The 27,079-nt window shown below is 42.5% G+C and overlaps 1 protein-coding gene across 2 annotated transcripts; it reads left to right on the forward strand.

Moving 5' to 3' along the window:
- The first annotated feature begins 1,032 nt into the window (after positions 1-1,032).
- On the forward strand, positions 1,033-27,079 carry LOC100384700 (nuclear cap-binding protein subunit 1). Of its 2 annotated transcripts, none has more exons than XM_008657372.3 (19): positions 1,033-1,336; positions 2,388-2,447; positions 3,483-3,539; positions 5,022-5,093; positions 5,176-5,238; positions 13,305-13,481; positions 14,081-14,206; positions 14,424-14,490; positions 14,752-14,948; positions 19,346-19,416; positions 20,897-20,981; positions 21,999-22,067; positions 22,714-22,832; positions 24,395-24,533; positions 24,657-25,157; positions 25,430-25,729; positions 25,875-26,056; positions 26,357-26,468; positions 26,748-27,079. In XM_008657372.3, exons 1-19 carry the CDS (start codon positions 1,250-1,252, stop codon positions 26,862-26,864), a joined length of 2,601 nt encoding a protein of 866 aa, XP_008655594.2. In that variant the 5' UTR covers positions 1,033-1,249; the 3' UTR covers positions 26,865-27,079. The 2 variants fall into 2 exon arrangements, with proteins under 2 accessions (XP_008655594.2, XP_035819625.1); XM_035963732.1 differs by lacking the exon at positions 1,033-1,336 and adding an exon at positions 2,173-2,228 and having other exon boundaries at positions 26,748-27,077.

The raw sequence follows: 27,079 nt of genomic DNA on the forward strand, positions 1-27,079 counted from the left end.
CAATCCAAAACGACCTTTATACATTGGTGCTTCATTGAATGATCTCTATTTTGAAAAGCCGGTGACTTACATCAGGTTTAGTACATATGCTTTTGGTTCGTCAATCTTCACCAAAAGGCAGGGGCATGTGTTAGAAGCCAAAAAGGCCTCGCGGACGGTCCGGCCCTGAGGCTGTACGGTCCGCGGTGGCGGCGTGGACGGTCCAGGCGTGCGCAGAGACAATTAGGGTTCCTAGTTTCTCGCGGGATTTGTTACCTAAAACCGTGGAATTGACTCGAAAATCTGTTCGAAGCGGATCCAGACCTCCCCTTTATATAGATGAAGGGCTACGGCCGATTGAACCCCCGAACAATCGATCAAATCAAATCTATTCCTCGTTTTTACCTTACGCATTAGAGTAGTTCTAGTTTAGCCCTAGTTTAGTATTCCAATCCCCAAATCAACTTCTCTTCGACTCTACGTCGATTAGAGGAGTCTAGGTCGGCCTGCCGAGCCTATAACCCCTAGGATCTCTTCTTCCCGACGGAATCCCTCCCGGGAGCGAGATCTAGGCGCCGCCGGCGACCTTCGCCGCCCCTGCGTACGCGCGGACCGTCCGACCGTCAGGCAGGGAACGCTAGCCCCTGTACCAGGTCGCGGACTGTCCGGCCCCTGGCCGCGGACCGTCCGCGCCTCTGTAGAAGACACCGCCACCGGTTCTCACGCAGTGTTTGGCGCCCAAAAAGGTGTCAACAGAGCCGCATACAGAGGCGCTGGAGTTGGTCTTAGAGCCGCCGCTGCTTTTAGACACCCGAACATACAGTTCAATATTCGCTTGATTGGTTGGGTGGGCACGCGCGCACAGGCGCGCACTATCCTGGCCGGCTGCATACGTATATTTTAAGCGTATCTCCGGATGCAGTCAAAATCACTTATTTTGCATCTACTCATGCGGTACACGTCTCGAGTATACAATCAACCAAACAGAAACTCATATAAAGTCAATGCATACGGTGGCTCAGTGCTACATGGTGCGGGTAACCAAACGGATAGTATATGTATTGTACATGTCGTGGAGTAAAAAGTTAGCGGCACCGAGTGAACCAAAAACAGTCTCTTATATGTATCTCAACTCGCGCCGCACCAGAAACGAAAAACCTGCGACACGAACCAAAACCCTCCTCTCCCTCAGTCCCTCTCGAGCCTCGATCCGCCTCCGCCCCACGCACCCGACATCGCTCGCTACGCCCACTTCATCGCCGCGGGCGCAATGAGCGCGGGCTGGAGGACGCTGTTGCTGCGCATCGGCGATAGATGCGCCGAGTATGGGGGCTCCGCCGACCACAAGGAACACATCGTGAGAGCCCCTTCCTCTTCCCATACTGTTTCCCCCCTCTGCTCTCCTTGCTCTCGGAACCCTAGGTTATCCGAGCGGCGATTTATAGTTGGGGATATGAGCTTAGCTTGGAGCGCTTGGTGTTTGGTTGCCGTTGCTGTTGGTCAGAGTGGGTGGGGAGCTAAAAACCGTAGTTACTCGCACAGCCGCACAGGAGCCTGAGACCTAGGTTTTAGTATTATTGGACTGCTGCAGTTTGTGCTGGTTAAAAAAAATGTTTGTATGCTTGTACTAAATGCTGCCAGAACAAAAATACTGGTAGATCACTTTACTTTTAGATTTTGATAGAAACTACGCTTTGGAATTGCGATGCAGCCATTTTCCTGATTGTTTGTGGTATCCAGACCTTACCTTGGGTTTTGCTTATTTCTTCTAAGTATCAGAACCTCAGGCTTGTGACTCTTTGTTGGATGTGGTATATGTAATATTGCTGTTTGATCTAACTAGATTTTATCATGTAGACAAATTATCACGTTTTAACGGTTCTGTCAGGAAATAAAATCTGAATGGAAATTATTATTATTTTGTGCTTACCCACCTGAAAGTTCGCACATCTGTTAGTGCAGCCAGTGCAGCATCCCCCCCCCCCCCCCCCAAAAAAAAAAAACGAAATGGAATAGTTTGTAAATCCTAGATATACAAATCTGGCTTCATGGTCATGGATTGTTGTGCTTCTGTTGAAACTTTTGTAAGTGAATCAGCGATTTTAGTCGATGGCAACAAATGTCCCATAAGGTCTTAACTTTTAAGTGCAACAAGTAGAGTTCTTATGATGTCATTTTTGTTGTGCAGTTTAATTAAATGATTTCACCAGCAAAGAATGGACATGATATAAGTAGGGTACAAAATAAAGGTGCATAACTAATTTCTGCACACATAGTTAGAACAGTGCTCCATATTGTGTATTTACACACTATCATATATTTGTTTCAATGTATGAATATGGATGATATGGTTATATGATTTGTGTAATTTATCTTAAACATGTTCTTATCAAACATTTGCTTCATAGGAAACTTGTTATGGTGTACTATCCCGAGAATATGAACACTCCAGAGATGCAATATTTGAGGTAAGTATGCAGCAGTCGAGCCTGTTCATATATTATTGTTCCTATTTGCTAATCTGGGCATTTTTGCAAATATTATAACAAGTAATTCTAACTGGGCTGCTTCCAGATGTAGTCCATTAGCTAATCCAAAATTTGAATTTTACAAAGTAACTAAGATCCTGGTTGTCCAGATTACGACAAGCCTGTAGCTTTTCCCTTAATCGATCAGATCATATCATATGATTAAGAATGTGCAACAGAACCCTTTTGCTGTCGATGATATAAATGAGCTTCAATTTATTTTCACGTCCATAACTATATACCAAGCCTTTTTGCCACATTTGCAAGCCACACCGTCGCTCTGAAGGCTAGCAACTCACATGCCACCTGTAGGTTGGTCTGTTGTGCTGGCATGATGACACCGGTTCCTAACACTGGTGTGAAATAAAAGTAAACGGCAAAAGATATGTTTATGTGAACGCAATCAATGCATTGCTTATACTTAGTATTTTCTGCAAATGATACCAGTATACATGGTATATTGCGCAAACTTATTCTTAGTCTGCTGGAATTTGCAAGTAATTCTTTAAATAGATAAAAATTAAAGATTAACCCCATGTCCCCACATGCTTATTTTATTTCAATTTGTCTGCAATAAAACTCAATTATATTTATGAAAGAAACAATTTAACTGGTCAACATAATAAATGATATTTGGTCATAAGATATTTCATAATTTAGCTGTTCAACGATCAGACATTATAAATTAATATAATAGTATGAGATTCAGTCTGGCCTTAGAACCGACCCCATGTCATGTCAGTTTTGTGGGATTGTAACACCAATCTGTATCTCGATCATGACACCATTGTGAGTGAGTGCATTCTATTCTTTTCTGCCAGTGAATATAGATAGGAAAAATGTATGCAAAAAAGTATATTCCAGTAATCCAGTTGCTGCATGCTTTACTTTTTATGGGCCTGGAAGGCATGTCTTTGTATAAAACTGAAGTACCTTGAGGTGCTGCTAACTGAAATTTTTTCTTTGCTCGAGCAGTTTCTCCTTCAATGCACAGAACAATTGCCTCACAAGATTCCTTTCTTTGGAGTTTTGGTACGCAAATCTATTTACTCTAAAGCATATACCATATTGCTATTATATGTACCCTTTCTATTCTAAAATTATGTATGGAGCAATTATGCATGTAATGCTCACTTGTAACTGTGCTCATAATTCCCTTTGTGTCCATAAGATATGACAACAAATACTAGCGTTATCAAAGAAAACTCCATATGCGCATTTCATCCCTTTATATTTCTTAAGTGTTAGGGAGTTCTGTGTATTGTACTTTGTGTTTAGGTCACTGGCATAGTGATACATGAGCATGAATCAAATTGAGATCCTATAATGGTGGTTTACATGATTTTTTCATGGATATTGAGAGAAGACGGCAATGTTCACTGATGCCCCAGTTCATAATTTCATACACTTCTGAGTTCTGAGAGAGGCCTTACTGACCTTGGCACCTTGCACGCGAACACAATGTCATAGCCTGATCCTTTTTCATTTATGAATGAATATACTTTCATTATTGTTTGCTGCTTCTGTATGATTGTTTGTTAACTGTCACATACCCTCTGTGGAGGTTGCCATGCCAAAGCCAATGTGCCAAATGTGAACATTTTTTGGGGAAACTAATGGCAAACATGTTCTTATCTCATCATTTCCATATGTATGCTGGAATTAGGAAATATTCTGAATGGTGTGTATATTTACATGCAAAGATAGTAACCATGTGTCTCATGATCTCCTCTGGTTAATAATATTGGTCTGTCTCATTACATGAGCAGGAAGTTTTACTGTGTGTTTTAATCTACTATGCTAGAAGGATAGACCTAGTGCAGTGGTGAGAGCTGTCTCATTGACTCACCAAGTTGCGGGTTCGAAGCAGCCTCTCCACATTGGAGGGGGGATGCTTGTCTAGATTTATCCCTTCCCACACCCACTCATGTGGGAGCCTCTGGCACAGGGTCTGCCCTTTTAATCTATCAGGTTGCAGCTTGCATTTTTCTGCGAGAAAAAAAATTCAAGATGCAACACAGATTGAAACAATGCAGTTTTTTTGGCAAAAAAATGCAAGATGCAACATAGATTAAAACACACTGTAAACACAGTCGTGCTCGTGCAATGAGACAGACCAATGTGAGACATTTATGGTGCTAAACTCTTGAGTTTTGGTTGCTCTTTTCCATGAGGACCTAACCATGTAGCTTGTTTTTTTTTGTTAACTTGGATTGGATGAAATAAACATGGGCAAAATTGATATCCCTCTTTTTGCGGGCAAGAAACTTAGCAAATGCTTATAAGTTTTTCTGTTTCGTAACCAAGCTAGTCCATAGTTCATGATGATGTGTTTAAACAACACTTTTGGTCCTAATATTATTGATGTATTATATGTACAGATATACAACTAACTTCAGAATATTTTTTTGATCCATGGTATTTATTGTAAGAACATGATTATAATCTCATGGATCATGTTTAATAAACCTAACTCTTTGGGTTGTACTTTGTTTCTTTTTTTATTTATCTCAGATTGGTTTGATAAACTTAGAAAATGAAGACTTCAGTAAGGCTATTGTAGATACCACACAGGCTAACCTAGAGGTACCATTGTTACATTTACATAAACACACTGTTAAATTTGTGATTACCGTAGCTTTAAGAGTGACTGATGCCTTGATTGCAGGATGCCTTGCACAATGAAAATCGTGATAGGATTAGGATATTGCTGCGATTTCTCAGTGGTCTGGTAAGTAAAATGGCTGCTTTGCTTTGCTTTGATTTTTGATTTATATCCTTAATTGCTCATTTCCTATAGTATATATCCTTAGTTGCATCGCTTGTAACTTCACTTTGTGGGATGCTGTTTTGTTTTGAATTGACAATGATCTGCAATTCTGCATCCATAATTGCCCGTTTGTAATTGGCATATTAGAATTTGAAAAGGTCATTAGAGGTGTACCATGAGAACCAATTTCTCTTTATATATATCATCATTTGCTACAAAATCAGTCTATTTGAAATATGAATCTATTTGTGTAACTTTTAGACACTAAGCATGCGTGTAATTTGACTAATTGTTCATATTTTTATGCCTAAATGAACTGAGGGAGTACTGTTAATGAGGGGAAACTTCTACTGTGCCGCGGAAGCTGTCACTAGTCCCCTTGATGCTCAACTAACTTGGGGATTGGATGAGATGAAATTCTGTTCAATTGCAGTGTAATTTCATGAACACATGCTTCTTAAGGTGGTAAGGCGGGGTTGCAGCAAGCCACCTCTTTCCAGACACCTAGGCGCTTAAGGTGCGCGGCGAGGCGATGGCATACAAACATCTTAATATATAATGCACTAGAACTTTGAAGCAAAATATACCTTAATATTGCCAATTCTTAGCATGCGATACCATAGTAAGTAATGGTACTAGAGTACTATTGCACAACATAAATTAGCAAAACAGCAAATCTGAAAGTTCTCAATAGCAACAAATTAGTCTCTAATGACATAACAACTTAATTACTAGTGTTGCTTAGAGTCTAGTTGACATGATTTGTATTAGCTCACAATTTCGCATTACAAAATAAGACAATAAGTAGTGCACAAGAAAAACCAGCATGCACAACCAGTTAAGCTGTAAGATTAAGCAAGCCAAGCCAAACACAAACAAGCACCAGAACAGAGGAAACACAGGCAACAGAACAGAGGGAAGGGAAGAACTAGGAACTGGGTGCTGACTGCAGAGAGAAGGGTAGAAGCAGAGTCACGGTTGCGCGTAGACTGGTGGAGTGGTGCAGGGTTGTGCAGTCACTCACTAGCGGAGCCACGCTGGTCGCTCACCAGCAGAGAGGCGTGGCTGTACTTCCGCACATGGTTGCTGGGAATTCAGCTCTATTGGTTCTAGGTTCCCCTCTTCTCTTCCCTTTGTTCCTCTCTTTCGCTCCCCCTCTGACCCTTTCTCAATTGGCGTGAATGGATGGAGGAGCTTCTCGTCAGAGTTGTATGCATGGGGCGCATACTTCCCGCTTTTGCCGCGTGCGTGCAACCTTGCGTTTCTTCCCTGTCGTCTTTTTCTCCTACACGTGGCTCTTTTCCTCCTGTGCCTCCGCACCTTTTTTCACATGTGGCGCTTGTTTGGAGTTGCCTGATGCCTTGTCGACGACTTGGTGCGGGAGGTGACGACACACACAAGAAAGCTGTGGCAAGCCCGATGCCTTGGTTGAAAAACCGCTCGGACACCTAGGCAGCACCTTAATAACCATGAGTAGTTAGAAGTAACGTTGTTTTAGAATATGCACAATTCAATATATTTGGACTTTTTTCTCGAGCACGCAAGAGAGCTGCGTATCATTGTTCTAAGAAGAATAAAATGGGTATAGAACCCTTATAAACAACACTGAACACTCAACACGAGCCAAGAGCAACCCACACTAGGGATCCAAGGAAAACCCCTGTTGTCTAAAAGAAAAAGGAAATTGACCAAGAGCAACCCAAAAAATCTGACCTAGACTTCCGCACTTGCTAGGGCAGTGAGGTAGGGGATACCACATGCCCTAGCTAAATCCCAATTTTTCAACTCATCTCTAACCGGGACCATTATCAAGGATAAACTCGGTGATACTCTGTCAAAAACACACCGGTTGCGGAGGTTCCAAATAGACCAAGCACCCAAGATGATCATTGAATTGAGGCCCTGTCTAATCTCCCCATCAACCTTGGAACTTGCATCAGACTACCAATCACCAAAGGATTGGGTTGCATAGCCTTTCATCGCAGCCTACAGTCCCATTCTTTGATGAGTATATTTGGACTTTGACTAATAAATAACGTTAAGAGCAGAATTGCATTGGAAAATACATTCATATTATTTTCCAGTTTTGACATAGTACTCCAGATTTTTTTTTTGCGAAGCTACAACTACCTATGGTTCACACACTTGTTTAGAGTTGTGCATAAGAATTAAGGTAGTGTTTGGTTGAGGAGCCATTTAGAACGGAGCCGTTCCATCCCTGATTCTAGGAACAGAGCCGCTCTAGTCTGTGTTTGGTAATCTGGAACGGAGCGGTTCTATTTTTTGTTTGGTTGCAGAGTGAACGGAACGGAGCGTGACTGTGAGAGCGGGATTGGAACGGAGCGGCTCCGTCTCATTGATTTTTTGGAGCGGAATGGTTCTGGATCTGAGGAGAATATTCCCTAATTGGAGTCATTCCGTTCTAGTTACTTTATAACCAAACAACAACAAAACTGGGACAGAACGGTTCCGTTCTACTTGGCTCTTCAACCAAACACTACCTAAGGAGTTAGGTAAGGTGGCACCTAACTATAGAAAGATAGATGTGAAACACCACACACCTTTAGGTGGGCGCTGACCATGGTTTTTAAAGCGGTAAGGCGGTCCAAGGCGTTGGAGCACCGCCTGGACGCCTAGGCGACGCCTTAAGAACAGAGGAGCTGACCATATATAGGGCCAATATGACTTGGTGTTATAGATGCTTTTGTGGGCTACCGGTTTTCTAGGCGCAGGAAAGGGAAGCAGAGAACGATCAGTTCTTGAATCATAGGAGAAGATAAGTTTCCTTAGAGGATGGGTTTCCTTTTGTATTATTTCCTAAATAATAGCAGAGGATTAGTTCTACATTAGGATGCACCAGGATGCCTGGCACTATAAGGGCGGACTAGCATCATTTGTAAGAGGCATCCGAGAAATAAAGATCTTCACCTAGGGCGGGATCATCTTGGATCATCCTGGCTAGGCACAACGTCGGTGCAGGTGATCTGGGTGATCATCTCCCTCCTCCCCCCTACGCTCCGTGTCATTCCCATCTTCCTCTCCACTCCCCCTTGAGAGACACCAGGAGACCTAGGTTACAAGCTTACTAGAGGGAAGTTCAAACAATTTGGTATTAGATTCAGACGACGCAGCGACAACCATGCCCGACGTTGTACTCGATCCTGACGACAAGAAGACCGACGAGAAGTTGGATTTTCTCATGGACGCAATGAATCGGATGTTGGGCCAACTAACCACCATGAATGGCCGCCTTGACACCCATGATCGACGGTTGGCGCAGGTGGAGACAGGGCCAACCGACGGTGTTTAGTTGGAGGACCACACGACGATCGACGACAATGAAGTTCTGCCAAACTACGGCGGGTGCGGCAGTACCAACGGCGGTCGTGGTGGCACCTGTCGCGACCGTGGTGACGACTGTGGTGACTTCTACGGTCGCCATGACCGCCACGCCGAGCCGGAGGGCTATGGCCGCGGGAGCTTCCAGGGTCAGGGTCGCGACAAGGAGGGCGCCGACCGTCCTCCACGACCCAACTTCCCCTCCTTCGACGGAGAATCTGATCCGTTGACATGGATCAACAAATGAAACACATATTTTCTAGGTATGTGCACCATGGCGGAGGAGAAGGTATGGCATGCCTCTTTACACCTTGAAGGGGCAACAACCGAGTGGTACTACGCCTTGGAACGAGATCATGGCGTCCTATCTTGGGCACGATTTGCTGAATACGTCCATATGCGGTTCGAACCACCCATTCAGTCTAATGACATGACCGAACTCAAAGGGGTCGGATTGGACTGGGGGCCAGGTTGGCCGCTCCCAACCGTCCACGTTTCAAGCGTCTCACAACAAAAGAATTGGCCGTGAAGCGGGCGAATGGAGAATGCTACCACTGCCCTGAGAAATACTATGTCGACCACAACTACACCTCAAAAGGGGTGTTCCTGCTGGAGACGGACGACGACATGGATGAGGACGCAAAAGCGGAGGACTTGGTCATTTCTCTCTACGCCCTTACTGACATCGACATCAACAACACCATGAAGCTCCAAGTTCAGGTCAATGATTTGACGTTGGTGGCCTTGGTTGACACAGACTCTACCCACACCTTCATCCAGGAAGCCGTGGCCAGCCAACTAGGCCTCCACGTCGCACCAAGACTGGGGCTCTCCGTCAAGGTGGTGAATGGGGAATTCATCACGAGCAACATGGTATATCCCAAGCTCCGCATTGCCATCGCTGAGGAGGTCTTCGACATCACCTGCTACGACCTCCCTCTAGCTGGCTTCGACATCGTCCTCGGCGTTCAGTGGCTCCGGTCATTGGGGCCCATCTTGTGGAACTTCAGTGCCTTGTCCATGGAGTTTTGGCGACACAGCCGCACCATGCGTTGGGTTGGACTGGGCGCGCCGCACACCTAGTGTGCTGCCTTGTTTGAACCACAGGAGCCGCTACAGGCCCTACTCGCCTCCTACACCGACATCTTCGCTGAACCACACGGTCTTACTCCACCTCGTCGCCACGATCACCGCATCAAGCTGCTTCCAGGGACGCCACCGGTAGCAGTTCGCCCCTACCGCTACCCGCAGTTGTTGAAGGACGAGATTGAGCGATAGTGCGAGGACATGTTGCAGCAAGGCATCATCCGCGAATGCACATCAACATACTCTTCCCCATTGTTGCTTGTGAAGAAGGCCGATAAGTCATAGCGTTTTTGCATCGACTATCGTGCCTTCAACAAGACGATGAAGGATTGTGCGCCTTCATGGTATTCCATGTTCCATTGTGAGTGACCGGAACACAGTTTTACTAGTGCTTTCTGGTCTGAGCTCTTTCACCTTGCTGGGGTCAAGCTGCTCCTTACAATGGACAGTCGGAGGCGGTGAACTGGATTATTGTCATGTACCTACGCTGTTTGGCGGGTGTATCGACCCAAGACTTGGTTACAATGGCTTGCTTGGGCTGAATTTTGTTATAATACCTCATATCAAACTGCTGTCAAATGTACTCTGTTCAGAATTGTGTATGGTCGTGATCCTCCAACCATGTTATTCTATAAGCCGGGGACGACCAAGGTTTCTGCAGTAGACCAGGAACTCCAGGATCGGGACGTTTTCTTGGAAGACATCAAACAAAGGTTACTCTAGGCTCAGGTGACAATGAAGGGTACTCAAGATAAAGGTCGCTGAGAGGTGCAATATGTTGTTGGGGATTGGGTTTGGCTATGTTTGCAGCAACGGTCAGCAGTTGGTGTCACGACAACAGCATCCTCCAAACTAGGGCCTAAGTTTTAGTCCTTATCAAATTCTGCAGCGTATTTGGGATGTCTCATACAAGCTCCAGTTGCTGGCAAATGCTACGATCCATGATGTGTTTCATGTGGCACTTCTCAAGAAGTTTCAAGGTGATCCCCCGTCAGCGCCAGTGCCTTTACCGGCAGTTCTCCATGGCAGGGTGCCCCCTGTTCCATCAAAAGTGAAGGCTCGCTTGAACAGAGGTGTCTCGGAGCTTCTGGTACAGTGGATGGGGCGCGCGCCGTCTGATGCTACATGGGAACAATGTACTGAATTCAAGAGGCGTTATTCAGAGGTCCAACTCGAGAACGAGTTGTTTGTCGGAGAGGAGGGAAACATTATAAATGCTATTGTGGGCCGCCAGTTTTCTAAGCGCAAGAAAGGGAAGCAGAGCCCGATCAGTTCCTGAATCATAGGAGAAGATAAGTTTCCTTAGAGGATGGGTTTCCTTTCGTATTATTTCCTAAATAATAGCAGAGGATTAGTTCTACAGTATGATGCACCAGGACACCTGCCACTATAAGGGTGGCTGGGCATCGTTTGTAAGAGGCATCCAAGAAATAAAGATCTTCCTCTAGGGCGGGATCATCTTGGATCATCCTGGCTAGGCACAACGCCGGCACAGGTGATCTGGGTGATCAGCGCCCTCCTCCCCCCTACACTCTGCGTCATTCCCATCTTCCTCTCCACTCTCCCTTCAGAGACACCAGGACACCCAGGTTACGAGCTTACCAGAGGGAAGTTCATAACACTTGGAGTACAAGGCAATTACAAATCGAGATCCTGAGCCCCCTGTCTGACCCTCAGTTGAACTTGCTGGCTGGTGCCTGTGGGACCACAACTCGAGATCCTAAGGCTCCCCCTTGTTTATATGACGGCTAGCACCATGGCTTTGCCTCCCCTCTTGTCACTTCGTCCAATGGATGCTACAGCCTTTGAGGCTCAGGGTTGTTGGCTTGCTGGCGCCGGCTTATGTTGCTGTTGGTTCGAGCATTGTGTCACACACCCTCGAGGCGCCTGGGACCCCTCAGCATGGGATGTGTTGTGCTCCGAGCCTCCGATGCCATGCCTGACATTGTCGCTGAGCCACACGACCACGAGGGGGACTGTGCGGATGCTACAGTCTACTTTGGGGCCTCTTGAGCAGAGTCACATTGAGGAAAATTCCACCCGGTCACTGATGGTTTACTCCAGGAAAAGATGGCACAAAAAAGACCCCAAGCAGTTCCACCCAAGCAAACTCAATTCCAGATGTCTGTACACTGGTGGAGCTCTCACTCAGTCCTTTGCAGCAGGAGTCACTAGGCCTTTTTCTCACATTCTGCCACAACCGTCGATAAAGAAGAAAAGAATAACGTTGCCAAGCTCACATGCCCAGGCGTAGCAGAAGCCAGAAGGGTTGCTGGTATGAATACTGGTTCGCCTGGGCCAATCGTTACTGATGCACAGAAATAGGTGATCAGGAAATTGGGGTTGCTGCTGAGAATGAGACAATTTCAAGTTCCGTCTGCTCAATAATGCTTTTATCATTCTCTTGCCTAAGAGGTCTGATGCTACTCAAGTCAAGGACTTCTGTCCAAGAAGTCTAATACATAGTTTTGCTGGCTAAGACCATGACCAACAGACTTGCTGCAGTGCTGCGAATATGGTTTCTATGAACCAAAGTGCATTTGTGAAAGGGAGGAACATTCATGATAATTTCCTCCTGGTTCAACAAGTGGCTAGGCTCCTGCATCAAAGAAAGGAACCACATATCCTTAAATTGGATATTAGCAAGGCTTTTGACTCGGTCTCATGGTCTTCTCTTTTAGAGGTGCTGCGACATATTGGTTTTGGGAACAGATGGTGTAACATCATATGTCTGCTCCTATCCATGGCCTCTAGAGTTTTAGTCAATGGAGAGGCAGGATTCCCTATCGATCACCGTTGTGGGCTGAGGCAGGGTGACCCTTTGTCACCAATGCTCTTTATTTCTAGTCATGGTTGTTCTTAACTCCCTAGTGAATCATGCTGCTCGATTAGGTCTTCTCCAGCACAGAATCTCAATCTACCCAGATGATGTTGTGTTATTTCTGCAACTTTGTGCTACTGATCTCTCTCTTATCAAGGTACTTCTGGATGTCTTTGGTCAGGTTTCGGGTCTTGTTACTAGCATTGAGGAAAGCTCAGCTGTGCTAATCAGATGCTCGGCTGAGAATTGTGCCTTAGTGCCAGCATTCTTTCTTGCGAATTTGTAGAATTTCCATGCAGCTATCTGGGTCCTTTGGGGATTAAAAAAGCCAAGCAAAGCTTTTGTGTTTTTTTTCCTCTGGCACCCTTAGCCATGAGGGTCTTTGTAAGGGTGGATCGGGGGGAGCCTTTGTTCCCCGTGTAACTCTCTCTCTCTCTCTCTCTCAATGAAATGACACACGACCCTCTTGCATGTTCAAAAAAAAAGGATAATGGTCCTTTCATATTAGGTTTTGAATTTGCCATCTCCTATTGATACTATTGTTTGAGTTTAAATAAATCAAATCAAATATGGGAAACATGCTTTTGATACCTCTCTCACAAAGAATGTAGGGATTTCTTTCCGATCTTTCTGTTTTTTTATTGCATGCTGTTTTTTTCTTATATCGACTATCAAGACTCTTATGCAGATATTGTGGTTACACACATTATATTTTTGTTGCTTGTTTACTACTTCATTAACGGAAATGTAAATCTTTTTTTTCTTATATACTTATATGTAGATGTGCAGCAAAGTTGTAGTTCCAAGTTCAATCATCGAGACATTTGAGACTCTATTATCATCTGCTGTAACAATATTAGATGATGAGACTGGCAATCCTTCGTGGCAACCTCGTGCGGACTTCTATGTTTATTGTATTTTGGCTTCACTTCCATGGGCTGGTCCAGAATTGTTTGAGGTAACTCTGAGTTACATATGTCACTGACTGTTTAGATGAATCTCCTTGCGTCACACATGCAAAAAGGAGAAGAATATTGTGTTTATGGGTCACTGTTTCATAGTCCATAACCCCCCACACCCCCCACACACAATCCAAAAAAAGCACGCGCACACACAAAAGAAAGAAAAAAGATGGTATGTACATGTTGTATTTTATGATGGCATGGCGAGTTCTACCTTGAAGTTTGGCATGCACTTTTGGATTTTTTGAATGGTTTTCTAATAGATGAAGTAGCCTTTTAGTGTTATCCAATATCCAGACGTGAGTTCGTGAGAAGTTTGTGCTGGAGCATGACTTGAGCACGCCAACTCTACTTGTTGGCAAATCTAACAACTTGTTCCTAATCTTGTTTAGTCAAAACTTGTTGTGGCTAGCTGCTTAAGTTGCTTCTCTTTGGCATGTGGCCCAGTAGAGCAACCATTCTATGTCCCAGCAGAGCAATATACACAGGGAAGGCGTGGAGACGATGATCATGGAACTTTTGTGAAATTATTTACCAGAATGTTTTGTTGATGGTAACTCGTTGATGACATGTACTTATGTAATTTACCATGCAGCAAGTTCCAGATGAGTTCGAGAGAGTTTTATTTGGTATACAGTCTTACATAAGTATCAGGAGGCATTTTGATGATATTGCTTTCTCTGTCTTTGAGACAGATGAAGGCCACTCTCCTAACAAAAAGGTAATGCTAATCTTTCTGAATGAACGGATCAGAAGCTTGTTTATTTCTTGATTCACTTAAAATCTTGTATTATATTCAGGGCGTGTTTGGTTCCCACCTTGGGAAACACGCCTGGGCCTGGGCCCTGGGGTTGGATGTGGCTGTTTGGCGCAGCTTCCCAGGCGAGGACTCGAACTAAACACACCCTTAGTTCAGTATTAAAGGCTAGTCCTTGCAGGATTTTATGGAAGATCTGTGGGAGCGCATTCAAGCTCTTTCCCGTAATGGATGGAAAGTTAAAAGCGGTATGCAAAGACAACCTTTTGCCTTAACTGTCTGTTTCAATGGCAGTTTGTATGCAAGCCGCAAACTGATATTTGGTCATTATCTCATAAATCTCAATTGTGGATAGAACTCTTGCTCACATTTTTTTGCAATTTAAAATATTTATCTTATTGTTAAATGTGAAGTCAGGTTTCATTGTATGCAAAATCTTGAACATGCTTCACTTTATGTTTGTGTTCTTATTATGGCAATGGACTGGAATCCAATTACTTCCCTGGCAGTTCCAAAACCCCACTTGCCATTTGAAGCTCAGCTGGTGGCCGGGAAATCACATCGCCTTTCCCCTATAAGTTGCCCTCCACCCACTCCCTCGCAGTCATCTTCTGAAATGTTAAAAGGTCAGGAGAAACATGAAGCCGATATGAAGTATCCTCAGAGACTTCGTAGACTACATATCTTCCCAATGAATAAAGCTGAGGTACTTTGCAAACTTATTGATTTAGATAGAAACACTTTGTTCATTCAATCGATCTTTTCTTTTTAATGCAATCTAACCTGATTAAATTACTGCGTGTTTTGTTTATTTATTGCAAACCTCAGTTCTATGTACTTCATCTGGTCCAAATTATAAAGTCACTTTGGCTTTGTTCTAAGTCAAACTTCTCAAACTTTGACCAAGTTTATAGAAAGATGTATTGGCACCTACTATACCAAATAATGAAATAAGTGCATTCTCAAGACATAGTAGATGGTGGATGGAATGAAACTAATTTAGTGTTGTAAATGTTGGTATATTTTTGTATAGACTGAGATAAACTTAAGGAAGTTTGCCTTAGGACATTGTCAAAGTGACTTATAATTTGGAATGGAGTATGATCTGAAGAGGATATGCTTCTTGCTTCTTCCATTTTTTTGCCAAATTCTTGCTACGGGTTCAAGATGTGTATGGGGGGGGGGGAGGTTAAGATAGCCCCCGAGCATTATATTAAGTAGAACCTCACGCAGGTTGAGAAACCCCCCGAACCCCTGCCCCACCCATACACAACGGCAGCGTAGCCCATGTGAGAAACGACCACGACTGGGACCGGGCCTTAGACATCTATGCTTTGGCATGGGACAGACGAGGGGATTTTTTTAATCACAACCTGAAATTCGCTCCCACAGGGAGTTGAACTCAGGACTTGAGGAGTGCTACTCAAACCATCTAACCAACTTGGCTAGAGGCCCTTCCGCTTGTATACAGGTACTAGCTGTTGTACATTCAATATTCAACTAGAAATTTAAGTGGCACATGAAATATTTTGATATTATAGGGTACATGGTTCTTAAAGCGGTATGGCGAGACAAGTCGTTGGATCGCCGCCTGGACGCCTAGGCGGCGCCTAGGCGAGGTAGGCGAGCAAAGCGCCTAGGATTTTTTGGGCGCCTGGACGCCTAGGCGACACCTTTAGAACAGTGATAGGGTATTTCCTAATCTGCTCCTTAAGCACCTGAAACTACTAGACGACAAACTCTCTGCTAGCGGCTCCCACATGAGTGGGGTCCAAGTAAGGAATAACAGACACAAGTCTTACCCCTGCATTTTGCAGAGAGGCAGTTGAAAACCAGAACCTTTGGCTCAGTGGAAAGGCTTCTCACCACTGCGTGAGGCCTGTCCTTCTTCACCTGAAACTGCTATTTTCTTGTTAATTCATTAAAATTGTATGAACTTTAGCTATTGGCCTGATAAGATTGTTCTCCTTTGCGACGTAAAATTGTGTGAATTTGCTCTGCTTCATCCTGAGCATTTTGTTGAAATAATGTGGAAAATATGTTTTGCAATTATATATATGTTCCTTCATTTGTGTATACTAGTTTTATCACCTGGACTTTAAAGGGAACTATGTGACGAGTGTTTAACAAAAATGAAATCTATCATATATTTTTTTTCTCGAACACGCAGGAGAGCTGCACATTATCATATTAAGAAGAAACAAAAGCTCAGGTCCAGTAAGGGACCAAATACAACACCCTCCTTACGGAGGCCAAAAACATGTATACAAAAATAGATCCATCAAGGAGAAAAACAGCTAAGCGACCTCCCCCCTTTTCCTTGAACTATGTCCACAAGGTTTTAAGACTTGCAGCTCCAGCCAAGCCCCAAAGTCTAGCGTCCTCTTTGATATCTTCAATAACTCTGGTGATGCTTGGAGATGCCCCATAAAAAACACAGGTGTTCCTATGTTTCCAAAGCCACCAAGCTACCAGAAGCACTACTGAATTAAATTCTTTCTTTTGGAGCTTAGGGACAGCAATCTCAGAAATACTTCACCAATCTTGGAATTGAACAGCATCACTTCCTGGAGAGAGGTGCTACAGCCCAATGAGAGAGAATATGATGCCAAACTTCTCGAGCAAAGACACATCGCCTGATTGGATGCCTGTATCCAAACACGCAGGCTCGGGTGGCCCTGGCTGACCTGATACGGCAATTTTCTGCGTACGAGTGGATGCAACCAAATAGATATAAAATGGCTTGTTTTGCATCCGCTCATGCAGTTTGCGTCTCCCTTGTGCAGGCAACCAAACAGGAGCTCAGATATAGTCAATGCATACGGTGGTCCAAGACGAGACGTTACGTGTAACCAAACATATGGACAGTGTAGTAGGAATAGGATATGGAGAATTGTTTCCTCTTCTTGGTCACAAAGGAGACATTTTTCAGGATGGTCCAATCCGCCGCGAGCCAATCGGTCAGCTGTCCAACAATGTTTTAAAGAAGCGAACCACATAAAGAATTTTAATTTTGGCAGCGCCCAACTTCTCCAAATCCTTTTTGCTGGTTCAAACAGGACAGCTGTCTTAAAGAAGCGGTCATAGGCAAATTTAGAGGAGTTCACCCCTGAGGCAGAAGGCGTCAAACGGTGCTGATCTCGGAGACTCGGACCCATGGGTGAACCTGATAACCCTGCAGCACATCCCACAACATGAAATATTCCATCAGCACTTGGGCTGACAATTGTCCCGAGATACCTCTTCCCAACCATTCTGATCCAAAGCCTCTCTCACTATTCTGTTTAGAAGATTTTTTGTTTGGCACCCGAGAAGTAAGGATTGGAGCTAAATCAGAGAGGCCTGACCATGGAGCCAACGACCGGTCCAAAAACAAGTTTGGTTGCCATTTCCAAGTTCCAACTAAGGAGACCACCGAACAGGCAAACATGGCAGCAGCATTGAGGTTGATTTTGATATCTAAAATCTAAGTCACACCAAATTCGTTCCGGCTGTGTTTTCTTCAACCAAAGCCATCTCATGTTCAGGGCCCAGCCAAGAATCTCCAGATTATGAATTCCCAGCCCTCCTAAATCAGGCGATCTGCACACCCTTTCTGATCTGACCAGACAATGACCACTTTTAATATCTTTATGACCCTTCTAAAGAAAACCTCTTCTAATCTTATCAATGGCCTTGATAACCCACTTGGGGCATTGAAGAGCAATTAGATGGTAGATTGGGATGCCAGTTAGAACTGCCTTCACCAACACTGCCCTGCCAGCTGGTTGCAATAAAGTGGCTTTCCAACCTGGTAGCTTGTCTGCTATCACAATGAGACCAAGAAAATCATTTTTGGAAAGCTTGCGTACTGATAGCGGAAGACCCAAATACTTACAAGGAAAGGACTCCAGGTTACAAGGTAGCATGGTCTGGGCTGCATTGATGTTCTGGTCACTGCATTGAGCACTTACTAATATTTGTTACCAGACCTGAGGCCACCCTGAAGATCCTTAGGATTTCCTTAGTCAAAAATAATTCCTCCATTGGCTGCAAGAATAATACCACATTTTCCGCATAGAGGGACACGCGCTGGCCATTTCCTTGCCGTAAGAGAGGTTGTAACAACCCCTGTTCACATGCTCTTGTGATCAAACAGTTCAGAACGTCCATGTCCAAAAAAAGCATAGGGGATGAATGGTCCCCTTGCCTTAACCCACGCCGGTGATAAATGACAATATGACATCTCCAGGTTCACCATTGACCAACAAAAAAGGCCAGGATACTGAATCAAATGCTTTCCCAATATCAAGCTTGAAAGAATTCTTGGAATTTTTTGTTTGTGAAGAGCCTTTGCAGTGTGCTGTACCAGCTCAAAGTTGTCATAGATGCATCGGCCTTTTACAAACGTGCTTTGATTTGGAGATACTAAGAATGGGAGCCTGGGTGCAAGTCTGTTTGCAAGCAATTTTGGTGATGATTTTTGCAAAACTGTGAATCAAACTTATGGGACGGAAATCTTTAATCTCAAGCACCTCAGCCTTCTTAGGTAACGGGGTTATATAAGCTGACTTAAGGAGGTGCAGTCTGGAGTTATCACCTTGCGTTAGCCTTCTGACCGCCCCTAAGAAATCCCCTTTTATCACTGGCCATGCTGTCCTATTGAAAACACCCTGTAAATCCATTTGGACCGGGCGCCTTATCAGGAGGAATAGATTTAATGGCAGCCCACAATTCTTCTTCAGAAATGCTCTCATCCAGATCTGATAAATCTACTACCCGCTGATGCAAAGCTTCGAGATTTAAGGTGAAATCTCTTTGACCGGCTGTTCCCAAAAGCTGATTATAAAACTCCCAGACAGCTTCTTTCTTCTCATGTTGCTCAAAAATAATTCTGTCCTCCACCTCGAGTTTGGCAATGATGTATATCTTGCTCAAAAATCTATGCATATTTGCCTCATATACACAATTGAAATCCAATCTTCCAGTTTCTGTATTAATCATTTGTTGTAGTTATATTCTACTACAATAAGTAATTATAGAATATAAGATACTATATCTATATCTTATAATATGGCAATTGTTCTTTGTGTTTTGCACATCTAATCAGTTGTTGATTCACAGAACATGCAGCCTGTAGATCGTTTTGTTGTGGAAGAATGCATTTTGGATGTGCTACTTTTCTTCAATGGATGGTCAGTTTGTAACCTTTGTTTTTTTCCGAAATAAATGTTGAATGTACTTTATTATCATTCTCTTGTTAAATGTTGATACCAATATATCTGCTTCAGAGGATATTGGCATATTGCATACCTGCTACTTAAGTATATCCATGGAAGATATGCCTGACACCAATTAGCTAGATTTTGGTTATCTGTGTAAATATGCATTAGTGGTTTCAATTCTGGGTGATTAACATGTAGAGGGCCTGCAATGCTAGCTAAGCACTGTGTTTTTTTGTGCTTAGTGTTGGTCATCCTGGACCTGAAGTTTTGGATCATAATGCCTGTTTTACGTTTTGCGGCATACAGGAGGTCCTGCATGATGCATTGCTGGGCTCTTTTTTGTGCTCAATGATGGCTATAACTGATTTTATTTTTCTAATCATCATCATCAACAACAAAACCCTTTTAGTCCCAAGCAAGTTGGGGTAGGCTAGAGTTGAAACCCAACAGAAGCCACAAATCAAATGTCATGCATGTGGATGGCTGTTTTTCATTTGCTCCTATTTAAGGCTAAATCTTTGGACATATTCTATCCTTTCATGTCTTCTTTTACTATCTTTTCCCATGTTAACTTTGGTCTTTCTCTGCCTCTCTTCCTATTACTATCACATTTTAGGATCCCATTATGCACTGGTGCCTCTGGAGGTCTCCATTGACATGTCCAAACCATCTCAATCTGTGTTGGACAAACTTCTTTTTTTAATCATGTATAAGTAAAAGAATTATGCTATGCCAAACAGACAAATGCACTGGCATACTAATATTCATTGTTTAGATGTTTGACCTGGTAGATCGCATGTCATCCTATGTTTTCTGAATGGGGGATCCTTTTTTAAAATATTTTAGTGTGGTAATGATAATTTGTTTATTTTCTGAGTGTCTTTTTCATGCTTGAATTTTCTTTATGGTTATTGCTAAAGCCACTAAATTTTATGTAATCTATAATTTCAAAGGAATCTGTGATAGGAAAGTAATCCTTGATTGGTGCTAGTTTACTTATTCGGTTTTAGGAAATAGCTAATATGGTAGTGTTGCAGTCCTATATGGACAGGTCTGGTCGTGTATCAGGGCTGATAGCAGTCTGGTTTATTTCCTTGTAATGGTCAGTTTGTTTCCTTGTAATGGTCTATAAATATATGGCCTTAGAGGCTAAGAAAAGGCAGTCAATAGGGTGCCACCAAAACTCCTGTGTTCAGTCTCTGTGTTTCCATTATTCGCGTGGGTGTGAAATACAGAGAGGAATTCTCATACCTGAGAATCTTACCTGGAAGGTAGGAGCTCGCCGGCAACCTGCGGAAGGTTGTCTCTCCGGCGTGGTTTCTAACGATATGATCCTTAATTTAGTATGACATCTCAGGGACATCCATTGAATTTTATGTTTATACTCCATTGAATTAGGTGCAGCTTGCTTACTGATTCCATCTTGCCTATGTTTTTCTTTGAAAGTTAGTCGGAAAGAATGTGCATTTTATCTGGTCAGCTTGCCTGTGTCTTATCGCTATGAATACCTGATGGCGGAAACCATATTTTCACAGGTATTAATTACTTTGCCATTTGTAATATTGACTTATTTTGGGTTCAAAGTTAATACCTGCTTTCATATGACGTGAGCTGTATTGTTTAATTCTACTCCTTTGTCCAAATCACTTACATTTTTATCTGCATGCACCTAGAACAATAATGGAGCTGACCAATAAGTTCTGGTTTAATGATTGTATGCGTATCTTTCTAATGCTGCTTCCAGTAAGCATTTAATAGGGGTATTTGGTAGAAAACACTGCCTTGACAACCCAAGTGCATAGACAATTATCTAAATCATTGACTTTAGACTGGAGCAGCTAGTTGGTACAGAAAGAATATCTTATCCGCTTGCTATCAGACAATCAGTGGAAGGCAGTTTAGTTAAACAGCAGGTAATTGATTGCCAAACACAAACAATGCTTTCCACGTTCCTGGCCAGAGAAGAGGAAAAATCCTGAATGAATTATAACTCTACTGATTTTCAACTGAACTTGAAATAATTTGTGACTTTGTGCAGAGTAGTCATTACTGTGGAAAATAGGTGGTCCTAGGCCACTTCCAACCTGGATTACTTTAATTACCACGAAGTTAATGGATTTAGAAAACATCTATCCATGTGCCTGAACCAGCTATCCATGTGTCTGAACCATGACTTGTGGGTTCTCTTGGGGTTTTGACTCTAGCCTACTCCAATTTACTTGGGATATAAGGCTTTGTTGTTGAAGTTAATGGATTTAGAAGCATTTGTCTCATTCTGTCTTAGGAACTATTTGCCTAGGATATGCTACAAGAATTTGTGCATGTTATGTTTCATTTTGAGGTTCGTTTTGCCCTGTTTTTTTTTTCTCGAAAGCGCAGGGGAACTGCGCCTTTAATTATATTAAGAAGAGGAGAAACATAATACATAGTACAATAGCTCTCCTTGCGGAGGCCAGAAACAAGCATATAGAAACAAATTGTTGCCCTGTTGTATTTAGGATAGTAGCGGTATTCTTATGATAAATAATTTTCTAATGTATATTCTCTTGCAGCTACTATTGTTGCCGAATCCACCATTCAAGCCAATTTACTATACACTGGTTATCATTGATCTTTGCAAGGTAGTCCTTTCGTTCTTCATCTACTCGACAGATGTTGTCTATCTGTTACAGTAAAATGTATGGTTGAATCTGCAATGATCATATCATGAGTTTGAAAATTTGGGTTGACTATTCGAGTTTAACATTGTCCATGCAATTATTTTTTTGCTACGTCACTATGTTATGCTACAGATGTTCTTCGATTTTGACAATTAAGCATAGTTATTAAAATGCCACAATAAATTTTGCTATCAACGCCCAATGCCCCCTGTTGATGTTATCTACATACCAGATTCCCATTTCATGTTTGCTTACATCTCAAGAGACACATTTATATTTTTTCTATAAATAAACTTCCCTTTTTCTTGTGAGAAGTGAAAACCACTGTGCTACAGATGATGGTTCTAGAATTAATATGAACATGGAACGAGGTGGTAGTCTGAGGAGTTAAATTTATCTATAGAAGTACTTATAATTTTTATAGATGCCTTATGTTTGTAGCAATTTTTCGCTCCAGTCCCTAAACATGTAAATGAACCTGGTAATATCCATGCCCTTATTTAAGAAAATTTTACCCATCAATGTTTTTGTATATACCTAGTGATAGTTTTTGTAGCTTCCAAGGATATATTCAATTTGAGTCTCACCACATTGAGGTTTATTTCAGGCATTACCAGGTGCATTCCCTTCAGTTGTGGTAGGAGCAGTGCATGCTCTTTTTGACAGAATTAGTAACATGGATATGGAGTGCCGCACCAGACTTATACTATGGTTTTCACACCACTTGTAAGTTGATTGTTATTTAGGATTTCTTCATTGTGTAATCATTATTTCACTATTTGCATTTGCTTCCTGTTGTCTCCCGCTCGCCGTCTGGGCACGAAAGCAAATTGACAAAAATCAGAAGATCATTCCTTTGGAAAGGAGAAGAAAACGCTAACGACCTAGGCGGGCTAGGGATGGTTGTGGCAGGAATGGGTGGATGATACCAAACCTTGGGTTGGCATGGATACCCCGATATATGACACTGATCGGGCACTCTTCAATGCTTCAACGAAGGTTACCATTGGTGATGATAAAAATGCCGCTTTTGCATGACCCATGGCTTGATGGAGAGATGCCTTGACACTTAGCACCTAGGCTCTTTGCACTGTCCAGGAGGAAAAGCAGACCAGTCTACATGGAGCTCCGAAATAACAACCGGATCAATGCGCTGGCCAAATCACCACCGCAGCCCAGCTAGTGTAGTTTGTCTCCCTTTGGACCAGATCGCAGGACACTCATCTTACACCGGGCATGAGGGACTCCATTCTCTGGAAATGGACGGCAGACGGAGCATATTCCACTCGCTTGGCATACCGAATACAGTTTGGTGGCTCCTACGGACCTTTCCGGTTCGGCCTTATCTGGAAAGCACATGCTGAAAACAAGTGCAATGTCGTTTTTGTTGTGCTAGATCTAGGCGTGCGAGTGTCCCTTTTTGTATGTCTGCTCTTTGGAGGCTCTTTTGCTCTCCTTTTCTTCTTAATACAAATGATACGCAGCTGTCCTGCGTATTCGAGAAAAAAACAAGTGCAAGGTATTTGCATGGACCATGGCAAGGGAGAAAAGTCTCAGCACAGACAATTTACAAAAAAGGGGCTGGCCATAGCAAGACCATTGCGCATTATGCAATGGGCCGCTTGAGACATGTATCCATTTGGCGCTGCTCTGCCCATTTGCCAAAGCAGTATGGAGCCTAACCCTAACTTGGGTGCATTTCGACGCAAATCTAATCCTTCCAATGGGCGTGCCTACCCATCTGCCCCTGTGGTGGGAAGAAACCCAAGCAAAGATTCCAAAAAAATGATAGAAGGCGATTTAATGGGGTGGTGATTTACACTCTTTGGAACATCTGGAAAGAATGGAATATAAGGATCTTCACCGGCACCTTCGAAACGGCAGCATAGGTTGCCTCTAGAATAAAAGAGGACATTGAACAACGGAAAAGGGCACTGACCTAGGAAGTGTAGTAATTTGAAAAAAAGTTTTAGTCCATTGCTCCCTCGTGTTCCTGGGTGCACTGTATTAAGGGCATTTTTTAATTAACCTGTACATACACTCTTTTCCTATCTTAATTGAAAGGCAGAGCTCCTGCCACTTTGCTTCAAAAAAATTGTTACATTCTTCTTACATGTTCAAAACATGACTCCCAATAATTAGCACAGGAGCTTTTAATAATTAATTAACATCTTATGAATCGTTAATATGTCTCTTGCAACTGGACCCAGAACACAACAGTTATACGTTTTCGATCAAATAGCTGGTGGTTGTTACTGAATTATAATGATATTCGTCTACTTCTACAGGTCAAACTTTCAATTCATTTGGCCTTGGCAGGAGTGGTCTTATGTCAAGGACCTCCCAAAATGGGCTCCACAACGGGTTTTTGTCCAGGAAGTACTGGAAAGGGAAGTTCGCTTGTCGTACTTTGAAAAAATCAAGCAGGTTAATGTTGTGCTATTAGCCATTACTTATCAAGGAGGGTTTCCTTTGCAATATGTCGATATGCATTCTTCTTTGTTAAAAAACAGAACTTATAGGTATCTTGCATCACTTGTTTTTTTGCAGAGTATCGAGGATGCTGCTGAGTTAGAAGAACTGCTACCCCCAAAAGCTGGGCCTAATTTCAAATTCCATAGCGATGAAAGCAACGAAAGCACTGATGGCCTGAAGTTATCCAAGGAACTTATTGGCTTGATTAGAGGAAAGAAGTCTACATATGATATTATTTTATGGGTTGAGGAACAAATAATTCCAAAAAATGGTACTGAATTTGCACTTGATGTTGTTAGCCAGACGCTTCTTGACATGGGTTCAAAAAGTTTCACCCATCTTGTCACTATTTTGGAGAGATATAATAAGATAATCTCTAAGCTATGTCCAAATGAGGAAATGCAGCTACTGTTAATGAATGGAGTCAGTGCTTATTGGAAGAACAGTACCCAGATGACTGCTATAGCTATTGACAGAATGATGGGTTATCGCCTGATATCCAATTTGGCTATAGTCAAATGGGTTTTTTCTCCTGCCAATGTTGAGCAATTTCATGTTTCTGATCGACCATGGGAGGTGCATCCTTTGTCCTTAATTTTACCTTCATTTGTGGTAAAAAAGTAGTACATATATCAACCAAATAAAACTAATATTTAATGAGTTCAACAATTTCATTATAATTATAATTGTGATAGTTTTTTTTTTTTTATAAACTGGGAGTTCTGTTTTGTTTGGATGCATATTTATGGTGATTTGTGTCTTCTCGATGCTTCTTTTCCAATAGCCCAGTTATAACTCAATTTCTCATCTTCAGTTTAAATATATCTGATTGAAAGTTTTTCCATCAGATTCTTAGAAATGCTGTTAGTAAAACATACAATCGGATCAGTGACCTCCGCAAAGAAATTCAATCACTCAAGAAGGGTCTTCAAGTTGCTAAAGAGGCTAGTGCAAAAAACAGAAAGGAGCTGGAGGAGGCCAAATCAGTGCTTGAGATTGTAGAGGGGCAACCTGCACCAGCTGAAAGACCAGGTAGGATAAGGCGACTAGAATCACATGTCAAAAATGCAGAGGATGAGGAAAGAACTCTTGAAGAATCTTTAGAAGCGAAGGGAGTTCTCCTTGCTCGGGCTCATGAGGAAAGCAAGGTACATATTTTTTAATTTTTGTTAGGTTCTTATTGTTTTGCATGTGCACTGTTATATTGCATAACCTCTGTAGTGTGGAATACTTCACTATCATGGAGTCCTATCCTTTTACCCACTTATTGGTGTCTGGCTATTTGGTTGACAGGACTTGCTTAAGCTACTCTTTAAGAGCTTTGTTGACGTGCTCACTGAACGTTTGCCGCCTGTCTCTGTTGATGGGGAAATTCCTAATCTGCGCAGTGGAGATCAAAATGTAAATTTTGCAGCTCAAAATTCTGAAGCAGCAACAATGGAGATTGACAATGAAAATGGAGCAGATAATAATAGGTCAGTCTGATATTCAGGTTGCACCACTCATATAAGTACAAAACCACATTTTCTAGCTCTTCCCTCATAAACAAAAAATTTGCAGTTATGTTGATATGTTCTTTCAGATGATCTTGACTTCTCGAGACTGGTCTAAATGTGCATTTTCCTAGATAAAGTATCTTGCCTTTCATTTTGATCACAAGCAATGATATGCCAGGAATTGGTGTTAACATCTAGTTATATGCAGATTGGATGTTTTAGTAGCTATATTTGCCATTATCTTGTTCTGAACTGCTAACCAATGTACCACCTTTACAGTGAACCGAATGAGCGAAACACAAAAAATGCATATAATGTTGGAGAGCTTGAGCAGTGGTGTCTCTGTACACTGGGTTATCTCAAGTCATTTTCCCGCCAATATGCAAGTGAGGTTAGTTTGCCATCTCTTATTGGAGTATCTCAATACTTTTATATGAAAATCTTGTTGGACCAACTAATTGGCAAGGGCCAGTTTTTTTATATCAAATGATCTCTTGCATGTCCTAGCAACGGTAATGGACAGGATAAGGTGTATCAGAGCTAAATATTAATATTATACTGAAAAATTGCTCTTGCATTTACAAAAGCTTTACTTGAGCACATCATTTCATTGGCTTTACAAGGTTGTGACCTCATACTGATCATTTATCATTTATAACGTCGGGTACAGATTTGGTCAAACATAGCAATGTTGGATGAGGTCTTCGTTGGGGATGTTCACCCACTTATCCGAAAAGCTGCTTTCTCTGGTTTGCGCAGATTTACCAATGAAGGGTCTCATCCTTGAATTTGACACCATACCCATATTCTTTATAGAACTGAGTGTATTGTACCTGTATGATAGAGGACAACTTTTCTCCTTGTTTAACTAATCAAATAGGCATAAACATTTTTCCTTGGTTTCGTATGCCTTTTTTTCTGTTCCCTTGCTTCTCGGCCACTAAATGAAAATTTTTACCAGGTAACTAAGTTAATGTTCTTTTCTGAAGTAACATCAGAATA

The sequence above is a fragment of the Zea mays genome, chromosome 1 (assembly GCF_902167145.1).
Source record: "Zea mays cultivar B73 chromosome 1, Zm-B73-REFERENCE-NAM-5.0, whole genome shotgun sequence".
NCBI classification, from domain to species: Eukaryota; Viridiplantae; Streptophyta; class Magnoliopsida; order Poales; family Poaceae; genus Zea; species Zea mays.

Bases quoted from the DNA above. Each gene is read 5' to 3' on its own strand.
- LOC100384700 (XM_008657372.3), top strand. From the start codon at position 1,250: ATGAGCGCGGGCTGGAGGACGCTGTTGCTGCGCATCGGCGATAGATGC. The intron at 2,448-3,482 runs GTAAGTATGCAG...TTGCTCGAGCAG, and splicing joins CCAGAGATGCAATATTTGAG to TTTCTCCTTCAATGCACAGA. The intron at 22,833-24,394 runs GTAAGTTGATTG...CTACTTCTACAG, and splicing joins CTATGGTTTTCACACCACTT to GTCAAACTTTCAATTCATTT.